Genomic DNA, 12,796 nt, shown 5'->3' on the forward strand with positions numbered 1-12,796 from the left:
GTAACACCAGCAGCCCATATCAGAGTGCTGATTTGAGCCCTGGCTGCTCCACTTCTGATACCCCTCCCTGCTAATGTGCCTGAGATGACACCGGAGGATGGCCTAAGTTCTCTGTCCCTGCACCCATGTGGGAGACCCAGGTGGAGCGCTGGCCCCCTGGCTTTGGCATGGAGTAGCCCCGGCTCTTGTGGCCATTTGGGCAGTGAACCAGCAGAAGGAAGAAATCTCTTTCTCTCTACTTTTCTCTATTACTCTGCCTTTCAAATAAAATAAATAAATCTTAAAAAATATTTTAGAAGCTATATGAAGGGTCTTCAAAAGGTTTATGGAAAATGCATGTTATGAAAAACAATGCAGAGATTTCCAAATATTTTTTTAAAGATTTATTTTATTTATTTGAAAGACAGAGTTACAGAAAGAGGTAGAGAGAGAGAGAGGTCTTCCATCTGCTGGTTCACTCCCCAGATGGCTGCAATGGCTGGAGCTGCACTGATCCGAAGCTGGGAGCCAGGAGCTTCTTCTGGGTCTCCCCAACGGGTGCAGGGGTCCAAGGAATTTGGGCCATCCTTTACTGCTATCCCAGGCCACAGCAGAGAGCTGGATGGGAAGAGGAGCAGCCGGAACTAGAACCGGCACCCATATGGTATGCTGGCGCCTCAGGCCAGGGCTTTTACCCGCTGCGCCACAGCGCCGGCCCCTCCAAGTATTTTTGTAACAAAATAAACTTACCTTATAATTCTAGTTTCTACACTTTTTGAAGTTCCCTTGTATTCCGTTAAGCCTGTAATATCTACAAGTCCACTGATTTTGCTCTTTCAGTATTCTGGATATACTGAAAGGATTTCTTTATATGGTATTGCAAATTTAATAGTAAAAAGCATTCAGATGGAGAACCAAAAACAGCTACTTCACCATAATTATAGCCATTACTCTTAGCAGAGAATGTGGCTTTAACAACTATGGAAGACTTGCCCACCTACTGCTGTGGGTCTCTTCTGTGGCTCCTGCGTGCACTGAGTGCTCTCTTGTCAGCACAGAGGGGAAGGAGAAGGAAAGACAGAGAGGAGACAAAGCGGAGTGCCAGGACCTCACGGCCCATGTGCAGACTCGGGTACACACGCGTCGTTAGGCAACAGCTCATGTGTGCACACAGTTAAGTGCCAGACGTCATCAGGGCAACCATGTATGAATGAGTCAAGTGCAGAGAGCAACATCAGCGTGAGGTGAAGTGACAGGGCATGGTCTGGAGAGAGTGCGTGGAATGCGGGGAGGCAGAACAGGAAAAAGCAAGCAAGGCCTAAATCAGGAGTGACAGCTCATAGGCAAGAGACAAGCCCAGCAAAGAATTAAATTCCTGTTGCAAGTGAAAATACGAATGCAGAGACACTGAATTTAACAAAAAAGGAGTGCACAGATAAGGAAAGTGTTAAAAATCACGACAAAGGCAGTGGATCTGATTAAGTAACAAAGATCAAGCAATGAAAAGACAATCCACACAATGGGAGAAAATATTTGCAAATCTCCTACAATTTATCTGACCAGAAGAACTTGCATCCGGAACAGATAAAGAACTCTCCAACTCATCAATAAAAAGACGAATAACTCAACTTACAAGTGGGTAAAGGATGAAACTAAACAGTTTTCCAAAGAGGATACACAAGTGGCAAATCAACACACGAAAAGATGCTCAACACCATTAGCCCCAGGGAAATGTAAACCCAAGCCACAATAAGATACCACTTCATACTCTCCAGGACGGCCATACTCAGAAGAGACAGGAAAAGCAAGTGCCGGCAAGGATGTGCAGAAACTGGAACCTTCCTTTATTTCTGGCAGGAATGTAAAACGGTCCAACAACTTCTGATTCCTCCAGTTAAACACAGAGCTACCACCAGCTTAGCAGTTCTACCTCCAGGTACACACTCAAGAGACTGAAAGGATGTCTACACAAAAACACGTACAGAGATGCTCACAGCAGAAGCTTTGTTCACATTACACAAACATTACAACAATCCAAATGTCCATTTGCTGACGAACGAATAAACACATGCGGGACAGTCATGCAATGGAATAGTCTTTAGTCCTGGAACAATGAAATCTGATACGTGGTACAATATGGATGAACATGAACACACTGTGCTGAGGAGAGCCGGACACAAAGGGTGAAAGGACACACATCGAACGACTCCATTCACAGGAAATGTCCAGAAGAAGGACATCTGTAGAGACAGCAGACTGATGGTTGCCAAAGGCTGGGGTTGAAGGAACTGGGGTGAATGCCAGTGAGTATGGGATTTCTTTTTAGGGTGACAATGCTATGGAGTTAGGCAGCAGTGAGTGACATATATAGAAACCACTGAGTTTTATGCTTCCACAGTAAAATTCATACTTTGTTATCACGTATTCAAAATACGGCTCTATTACCCATCAGTCTCTTCACTGCTTCTAGAGCAACATAAGCTTATCTCTCACTTACGTGACTTTACTGAAGCTCCCCTACCTCCTTTAGTTACCCAAGTCTTCACCAATCATCAAGGCTAACCTCCAGTTCAGAACACATGGCAAGTTATCACATGGTCTGTAGTTTTCCAACACGCTGCAGTGTCTCTCAGCCTTGTAATGCAGTCGTACATTTGGACACTTAATCCACACTGGCCCTTAACTGATATTGTACTGTTCTATGTATACTTAGTTTGTCTGATAAGAAAGGATTGTTGACATTAACAGTTTATGTTTATATATTTCCATGGTTTTCAAAGGACTGTTATGCATGCAATCTAATTTTAACCCACATGACAATCTTTAAAAGACTTCTACTATTTTATAGCTGAGAAAATGCAATCAAAAAGGTTAAAATCTCACAGCTGCTAAGTATCTCGTCCCAATACATGGTGTTTTCTCGCATTGCATTTAGGGGCTCTGATTTTTCTTGAAGGACAGACCATGTTCTTTATTCTCTGTGCCTCCCTCAGCAGGTGGCATCCTCCTTATCTGGACCATGGGGTAGTGGCAACTCAGTCAATACTTACTGAAATGCGTTACACTAGCAATGCAAAGCAGTTCACAGAGTTAGGCCTGCAGCACACTATAAAAGGTCTGAATTGTAGTGGAGCTTGTGCCATTTCAACAGCTGGCATTACTTAGAGACAAGCAGCTGAAAGCCCAGGTGTTGCCCCATCTTGCCATTTAATACACAGGGCTCTAGGGAGACTCAACTTGGCAGAAGAGGCAGCCTTGAGGGGAGGGCAGAGCTAAGAGTAGGTCCATTCTGTCACCGCCCTATGCCCAGCGCTGTGACCGCCCAAGTGAAGACACTTACATCAAAACACTTTCTGTCACAAAATGATTTAAGTCTAGGCGTCTTGTATCAAAGTCTGCAAGCAAATTACATGGAGGGAAATTAAATTTTTTTATAAAATTATTCCTGCATTTAGAAAGTTCCATCTCTAATACTGCTTATTTATTTCATTAATGATTTAATTGCACAGGGATAGAAGGCAAAATAGGTCTTTAGGGAATTTTATTTCTCAGAAGCTTAATTTTCAAGAACATAGTTTGTCACTGATATTTATTTTTGTCTATACAGAAAATACCCATGGAAGTGGAAAACTCTCCCGCTTGCGTGACCTGCACTCTACTTTACCGTGTTCTGACAGCACCTAGGTCACCGACACTAACAACCTGGAGCAAACACTGTGTGACAGGCCCAGTTCAGGAAAGTGTGTCAGCAACACAGCCTTGCATAATCCTTACAACACACTGTCATAGCAAAGCAGGTAATATTTTCATTCCCCTTTTACAGATATGAAAACTGAGATATTGAGTGTTTTTTTAAGATGGTGTGTGAGGTGTCACTACGGTTGTTGCTTTGGCTTTGGTTCTAGGTAAGCCCAGAAGTGCAATGATTTTTTTTTTTTTTTAGATTTACTTATTTATTTGAAAGAGTTAAGAGAGAGAGAGGGAGACACACACACACACACACCCTTTCAGCAGCTGGTTCACTCCCCAGATGGCTCCAATAGCCAGTGCTGGACCAGGCTGAAGTCCGGAGCCAGGAGCCTCACCGGGGTCTTCCACACAAGTGGCAAACGATCAAACCTTTGGGCCATCTTCCGCTGCTCAGAAAACATAAATCAGTGCTCTCTCTTTATTTTGACTAATTATAGCTTTAAAAATCTCTTCTTGGGGTTGGTGTTGTGGCAGTGTAGTGGGTTAAGCCGCAGGCATCCCATACGGGTGCCAGTTCAAGTCTGGTTGCTCTATTTCTGATCCAGCCCCCTACTGATGGCCTGGGAAAAGCAATGGAAGATGGCCTAAGTACTTGACCCCTGCCACCCATGTGGGAGACCTGGAAGAAGCTCCTGGCTTTGGCTTGGTTGAGACCTGGCTGTTGTGGTCATCTGGGGAGTGAACAAGTGGACAGAAGATCTTTCAGTCTCTGTTTCTCCCTCTCTCTGTAACTCTACCTTTCAAATAAATAAATCTTAAACAAACAAATGAACAAATACTTCTTCTTTTTTTCCCAAATGAAACCTCAAGCAGATCCTTAATTTATTAAAAACTGATGAAATCTGGGTTTCTCTAATTGAGGCCTGAAGTCAATGTTACCTAGACTAGCCCAGTCTGGGGAGGAAGGAACGCTTGCATTCCTCTAATAAACTGGCAGGGAACTACAGTCGTGGCTACAGCATTCTGAGCACTTTTAGTGTGAGGGAATAAGCAACACTGTTTTACTCATCCTGCAACAACAGCCTTTAATTTAGTTCTACCCATTTTATAGATCTCTCTCTGCTTACAGAAGCCAACTAGTCACGTCATAAAGCCAGGACGCAGGAAAACCAATGCTATGAGCCTGGGCTGGCTTCCTCCAAGGCCCGCTGCTTAGCTACCCAATTACGGTTGGCTGAACAGCTCCTCCAGGCTGAATAAAGCTTATGTCATATTTTGACCAGAAGAAAAAATACTTTTTAAAAAAGTTTTTCTTTATTTATTTGAATGGCAGAGCATGAGGGAAGGTGAGAGAGAGGGAGGCAGAGGGGAGAAGGAGAGAGAGATCATCCATTTTCTGACTCACTCCCCAAATGCCTGCAACAGCTGGGCTGTGCCAGGCCGAAGCCTGGAACCAGGAACTCCACGCAAGTTTGCCACGAGGGTAGCAGGGACCTGCTGCCTCGCAGGGTGTGCGCTAGCAGGAAGCTGAGGCAGGACTAGAAGCGAGGCACTGCCAACCTGGGATATGGGTGTCCCAATGACTGCGCGACAATACCAGGTCCTGTCCAGAAGCCCTCTGAGAATCTCTTCTGTGGGGAGCAACTGGGAGCAACTCGGACTAGACTAAGTTACTGGAATTAAGACTTATTCTATGCATCTGCTTTCCCACAATATGGCGCTGAGAAGGGAAACAGCTTCTACACAGCTGCCTCCAGTTCAACCAATAAACTGTGGGACCTGCTCCTGATTGGAGGAGAGCAGCGTACTCGGCGTGTGGGTAGCAGAGTTGGGATTGGTGGAAGAGGACTATAAAGGAGGAGAGAGACGGCATGCACCAGGAACATCTAAGGGGAACACCTGTGCAGCCCCCGAGAGAGCCGGCCGGCGGTGTGCCGCTCCCCTGCGGAAGTGGGGAATGTGGCAGGGGGAACCGCCCTTCCACGGAGGTGGAAGGGACAGTAGCCAACCCGGGAAGGACCAGCAGCAAACCCGGGGAGGGCCGAGCAGACAGAACAGCGCAGGGTCCTGTGTCGTTCCTCCATGAAGACGGGGAGCGACATAATGGTGCCGTGACTCGGATATGAAGCCTAGGCAGGGCTTAGTGTCGTTCCTCCACGAAGAGGGGGAGCGACATAATGGTGCCGTGACTCGGATATGAAGCCTAGGCAGGGTTTAGTGTCGTTCCTCCATGAAGAGGGGGAGCGACATCTTCAAAAACACACATGAGGTCAGCAAGTGATGAACACAGAAGCGTACTGGCGGGGCACACAGCAGGCCCAACAGCTCCTCACCACCCTGGCTACCCATGTACAGTTATCAGAGATATTTGTCTTCAAGGACATGTCAGCCAGTTATTTCTGGTTTTCTGTTTGCTTTTCACATTTATGTATGTGTAAAAGTGGGTGGGGTGGGTGATGGCTCAGGAATTTGGGTCCTGACATCTACATGGGAGACTGGTACAGAATTCCTGGCTTTTAACTTCAGCCTGGCCCAGTCCTTACTGTTATAGGAATTTGAGGAGTAAACCAGTAGAGGCAACATCTCTCTCCCTGTCATTCTCTTTCAAAAAAAAAAAACACTTCTAAAAATGGGGCTGGTGCCGTGGCATAGTGGGTAAAGCCACTGCCTGCAGTGCTGGCATCCCATATGGGTACTGCTTGGAGTTCTGACTACTCCACTTCCCATCCATCTCTGCTATGGCCTGGAAAAGCATTGGAAGATGGCCCAAGTCCTTGGGCCCTTGCACCCTCATGGGAGACCTGGAAGAAGCTCCAGGTTTCTGGTTTCAGATAGGCCCAGCTCCAGCCATTGTGGCCATTTGGGGCGTGAACCAGTGGATGGAAGACACCCCACCCCCCCGCCTCTGCCTCTCTGTAACTCTGCTTTCAAATAAATAAATAAATAAATCTTTAAAAAAAAAAAGAATTACTTACCATTGCTTCTCGGCCTTTTGGGTAAGGTCAAGTGTAAAAGTGAATTACTTATTTCCTATACTACTGTAATTAGTTATTTAACAAACTGCATTTTCCATATCTGAAGGTGTTTGGGCTGAACTTCCTGACTCTGCCTTCCACTTCTCCCAACCCCTCAAGTCCTGTTAGTGGGGGACATTCACTAGAGGGCAAGGTGTGGTCTAAAACAAAACCCAAAGGTTTCTCTGCAGCGTGCCCTAAACCTGACGCCTCTACCATGCTCACATTCAGTGCAGGCCCGCCCGATGTTCAGCATTCACAGAACTCCCAATACAAGGCAGCTGTCTCGGTAGCACGGCCTCAGGAGGACGTGAGGCTTCTCTAGCTTCAGGCTGGCACTTGGCTCTAACACACCTCTCTACTCTGTACTCCAAGATGAGGTCTGTGTAGTGCGCCAAGTCCTCAGCCTAAATTGAGATCCTGCCAGTTTTCATATTTGTGGTTCTCTCTGTGGCAGAGGCAATTAAAGGTTTTGATTTAAAAAGTCCAATAACAGCCTCCAAAGGTCAACATGACGACATCTGAAGTTGTGCATGTAATTTCCTCGTTCTTTAAATACTTTACCAGTACAATAAACTACTTTTTCCTTACACCTCATTACTTTGAGTGACACCATGGAAGCCTTTTCCTGTTTAGGCCACAGAGGCCTTTCAAAAGTAAGATAAAATTGTACAGCACAAAAATACTTGGGGGCTGGTGTTTGGCCTGGTGGTTCAGCCCATGGTTAGGACCCTGGGTCCCACGTCGGAGTGCATGAGTTTGATGCCCAGCTCTGTCTCCACTTCCTGCTAATGCAGACCTGGGAGGCAGCAGCGACGGCTCAAGTGACTGGGTTCCTCCCCTGGAGACCTGGATAGAGTTCCTGGCTCCTCACTCTGGCCCATCCCAGCTTTGATCTTTGCAGGTATCTGGGGAGTGAATCAGTGGATGGGGGCTCCTTCTGCTCTCTTTCGAAAAAAAAAATTCAAATTCAAACAATCCACCTGATTTTATATCAAAACTGCAAGCTAATTACCAAGGAGGCATATTTGTATGGTATAATCTTTCATATTTTTGCAAAATAAAAAGGAATGGATTTACATCTTAGTCATCACTCCACAATGCTCATAAGTGGGTATATTATTATAGCATCAGCATTAATAGCTGAAATCTAAAATTTGAGGTATTTACCTATTGATTTCATTTGTGTTACAACAGTAATTCCCCATTATTTAGGAGGAAATTCATTTAAATGATATTTTGAGACTTTCTCTCATTCCTTTTATAGTAGTGTTACACCTTAAAACAATATGGTTTTTGTTTCATTAAAATTTCTAGCTTGAGAACCATTAGCAATTCTACCAAGTGTCCCATCACGTCAATCTAGTTAGAAATAAAGAAGATAAATGTAGATCTGCGTACAGCAAAATAACCTGAGGGATACAGAAACCAAACTGATGACTTCTGTTTATCATCTGCACGCCTAACAACAGGCCTGGAAACACTTTCCTGGCAGTTACTGTTGCTGCACAAGGCCATAGTTAATAAGCAAAATCCTGGAGTTAAAAATGAGCTCAGGCCGGCGTCGCGGCTCACTAGGCTAATCTCCGCCTGCGGTGGCAGCACCCCGGGTTCTAGTCCCGGTTGCTCCTCTTCCAGTCCAGCTCTCTGCTGTGGCCCAAGAAGGCAGTGGAGGATGGCCCAAGTGCTTGGGCCCTGCACCCGCATGGGAGACCGGGAGGAAGCACCTGGCTCCTGGCTTCGGATCGGCACAGCGTGCTGGCCATAGTGGCCATTTGGGGGGTAAACCAACAGAAGAAAGACCTTTCTCTCTGTCTCTCTAACTCTGCCTATCAAAAAAAAAAAAAAAAAAAAAAAAAGAGCTCAGCAGCTGACTTGCCCATGGTAGAGGACACACATAGTAAGATAAAAACTGCCAAGGAAATTACTTACTACCAACAATATAATATATTTCATCTCTTAAAATTTTTGACCATACATGTAAGGTTCTTACTATGTTTATAAGTGAACAAATGAAAAAAAAACATTACAAATTTACTGCTACAATTTTTGAGATTTGAAACTTTTGAAATTTAGCCATATTTCAATAGAACTTTAATTTGCAAACTTTTGCATTTGCTATATTCATCAACATTTTCTTGTTAAATTCTAGTTCTCACTAGAAGACTAGAAAATACCATGTAATAGTAGAAAAAAGAAACAAACACAAGGTACATTCTGTTATAACCTTTTATACTCAAAAACAAACAAAACCACACAGTGGTATTTCACACATATGAATGTACCTTTTATGCTGTCATTAAGCTTTACCATACAGTAGCTCTCGTAGTTAAAAGAAACCACAGTCACAGAAGATCTGTAAGAATTCTAATCAGAACTATACTGTTTTTGACAAAACCAGAAACATGAAAGTAATGACACTAAGATATTATGCAATGAAGATCAATTATAATTTTTTAATAAGTACTTATAAAACTCTTCAATTAAAAAATGTATTTACCCTGTCTTTACCAGATTCTCAACTCTTAACCTAACTTTCACAATAAAAATAGCAGATGATTATAGACCAAATATTACAAACATCTCACCGTACACTCCTTTGTCTAGGAGCAGCAAGAATTCGTCCACAGCATTACGCATCTCATATTCAGTAAGATCCAGCAGGGAAACCACTTTGAAATCCAGCTGCCTTAGTAAGTTGGTCAATTCATACACATCCACCAAAGGAGCTTTCAGCTTAGGGTGCTCCCTGTAATTCATGTTTCCTATCAAAAGAGCAACCTTGTCTTTTGCTGTAAAAGAAAAGGGGAGGAGGTGGAGAGATATTTAAAGTAGGAAATAAAGATTAAAATAAAACCTATGAGAACAGTACCAACATAATAAAAAATTATACTTTAATATTGTATTAGTTCATTTCAAATAAGGTTATTTACTTTCATCAAAAAACTTAATTTATTCTGAGGAACATGAGACACTAAGAAGGTCAAACAACTGAAACTAAACTTAGTCATGCTTTTGAGTCATGCAAAGGACATTATCAGCTGTGTATGAAGTATAATGGCAACTAAAATCAAACTATACCTTTACTGAACTACAACAACAGTATAGACTATCCCACTAGTCTTTTAGAGCAAATTTAAAGAAAGTACGTTTGATATGTGGTTCCGTTTGCCTGAGAAAGGAAGAGGCTAAAAACGAGGGACAGGAAGGAATCCCATCAGCATGTGTGAGAGAATGCTGGGGAGAGGCAGGGACTGCACAGGCACCGACCTGTTCCTGCAGTAGCCATGTGGACGCACTGCCTCCTCTTAGCTTCTTTCCAAAGGATTTTCCTTCTCTACTGAGGTGAGCTGCTTTAGGGATGTCTCAGTTCATTTTCTGGACTTAGTGCACTGAGATTCTGGTCAAAGATAATGTGTGTTGACATTATAAAAGAAATGGTTTTTTTTGTTTGTTTGGGGCAACAAGATCTACACCTGTGACTTAAGCAGGTGTTGCAGCTTGTCCACAACAACCGTGGAAGGTTGGACTTACCTCAGCGCTAAGAGGTCTTTTTTTTTTTTTTTTTTTTTTTTTGACAGGCAGAGTGGACAGTGAGAGAGAGAGAGACAGAGAGAAAGGTCTTCCTTTTGCCGTTGGTTCACCCTCCAATGGCCGCTGCGGCTGGCTGCCTGGTGCACTGCACTGATCCGATGGCAGGAGCCAGGTGCTTCTCCTGGTCTTCCATGGGGTGCAGGGCCCAAGCACTTGGGCCATCCTCCACTGCACTCCCTGGCCACAGCAGAGAGCTGGCCTGGAAGAGGGGCAACCGGGACAGAATCCGGTGCCCCGACTGGGACTAGAACCCGGTGTGCTGGCGCCGCAAGGTGGAAGATTAGCCTAGTGAGCCACGGCGCCAGCCGCTAAGAGGTCTTCAACACTCCTTTCTCTGATAGTCTGGGGTGGGGTCAAAGGCTATAAAAACCTGTGATGACTTCCTTCTTGAGGACTGCCAGGGGGCGTGTGCAGCACAAGTCACAGCAGAAATCAGTGAAGGAAATGCCAGAGCACAGGTGTGACAACAGCAGCGGCAGCCGCCGACAAAGGGGTGAAAAGCCATGAGGGTCGAACTGCAGGCGGACTCCTGACACAGGTCAGAACATGGCCACTGTCCTGTCACAGTGTTGTAAGTGGTTTATTTTTAAGTTACTATAAATGCTACCTCATGATACTGAAGCAGGCATGAATAACTGCATTGCCTATTTGATGCTTAAAGTATGTACTATAATTTCACATGTTTCAAGTCATTAAGATGATTAAATGTCACCAAAAATCTCTGGTGAAATTTCTTCTCTTTCCATAGAACATTTCAAGCTAGTGTTAACAATTAGCACCAAGTTAAAGAATGGGAGTTCCCTCTGAGGCTGAAATACCCACTCTGTGAAATGCCTCAATAATTTTACGTTGTGCTGTCTTTATCCTAGGTTTACTTTTTCAGACATTTCTAGAAAATTGGCTATTCTTATGAATACACATTTTAGGTAAAACTGAGATCATATTTATAAGTAATGTTTTTAACTCAGTAACAGTCACTTCAAATCCTATTCAAGTGATAATCTCTTTTTTTAGTCAAAAGAAAAAGCCACTAATCATGAGTATTATTTAACTGATGAAAGAATTCAGATAGAAATTGCCCTTACTTATAAAATTCATTTAAAAAGTTATGAATATTCAGGATGGATTTCAAAAGGAGTCAATATAAAACTTAACATCCCTTGAAATTTCCTTTTCTTTCTGAAGTTTCTTCTTCAACTATTCAGTATTCCTGAACCCACCACAGTAAGACCATTAGCTGGCTTATACACAGGAAGACAGTGTCCTGGGCATCTTTCTGTGAGTCCTCAACCCTACCAGAATGCAGACCCAATCACACCACACTGAGACTCAGTCCAGCCTTCTTTCTACATGAGATGAAATGAGAGGTGCTGCCTCTGTTTATATCATCAAAGCCCCAATCATGGACTCAGAGCAAAAAATTAACCTGATAGCAGAGTGCTTGTAAACTGCTGATTTTTGGTGGAAGATAATTTAATTGTATGCATCCTAAAATGAGTTTTATTTGCAGAAAATAATCGTAAGTAAGAGACGGAAAAAACAAATCACTGTGTCTTCAGCAAAACAAACGGCTGTCAAATTAAGCATCTTGGGGTGTCTCTGAGATGTCAATTCCTTATTCACTGGTTTTCTCATCTGTGGTGATGCATCTCATAATGACGTTTTGGTCAACGACTGCATACATGATGGCAGTCCCATGGGATGAGAACGGAGCTGAAAGATTCCTATCACCTAGTGATACCACATTGCTGGAGTTCAACACACTACACAGGTGCTTCTGGTCACGATGGTGTAGACAGAGCTACTGCACTGACAGTTGTATGAAAGTATAACACAATCCTGTACAGTACATTGTATTTCATAATGCTAACAAATAGCTGTTACTGCTATATTTTATCATGTAGAATGCCCTCCTACTGTACAACAGCATGCTGGCTGGGTTAGGCTGGCTACAGTCTCATACATCTCATGTTTACGGGGTCTCTTGATTGCATCAAGAGGCTGCCTGAGTGACTGACTCACACCACGCAGGTTTGTGTCAGTACTCTCTAGGATGTTTCCTAAACAACAGGATCACCTAACAACACAGCTCTCAGAAAGCATCCCACCGTCAAGAGACACACGGCTGCATTCAGGAAAAAACACCTGGTACAGTTTACATAATGCAAGGGTTCAACAATTTGAGAACCCTGTGTCTTAGAAGGTATGTACTGATAATTGCCCATAACTTTTCTAACAGTTTTCTCCAATGATACTTTTTTAGATTTATTTATTTGAAAGGCAGATTTAGAGAGAGAGAGAGAGAGAGAGGGAGAGAGGGAGAGAGGAAGAGAGGGAGAGACAGACAGAGATCTTCCATCTGATGGTTCACGTCCCAAATGGCTGCAACAGCTGGAGCTGGCTGATCCGGAGCCAAGAGCCAGGAGCTTTTTCCAGGGCTCCCATGTGGGTGCCAGGGCCCAAGGACTTAAGCTATCGTCCACTCTTTCCCAGTTACATCAGCAGGGAGTTGGGTCAGA

The 12,796-nt window shown here is 43.8% G+C and overlaps 1 protein-coding gene across 3 annotated transcripts in view; it reads right to left on the reverse strand.

Annotated features, from left to right (window-relative positions):
- MALT1 (MALT1 paracaspase) overlaps positions 1–12,796 on the reverse strand; it is a 67,144-nt gene that overhangs the window by 15,389 nt on the left and 38,959 nt on the right. For all 3 annotated transcript variants that reach the window (XM_008261416.4, XM_051851182.2, XM_051851181.2), the window contains one exon: positions 9,272–9,475. In XM_008261416.4, coding sequence (XP_008259638.3) covers positions 9,272–9,475 — 204 coding nt within the window. The remainder of the gene's footprint in view (positions 1–9,271; positions 9,476–12,796) is intronic.

Source organism: Oryctolagus cuniculus, chromosome 10, assembly GCF_964237555.1.
Source record: "Oryctolagus cuniculus chromosome 10, mOryCun1.1, whole genome shotgun sequence".
Taxonomy (NCBI): domain Eukaryota; kingdom Metazoa; phylum Chordata; class Mammalia; order Lagomorpha; family Leporidae; genus Oryctolagus; species Oryctolagus cuniculus.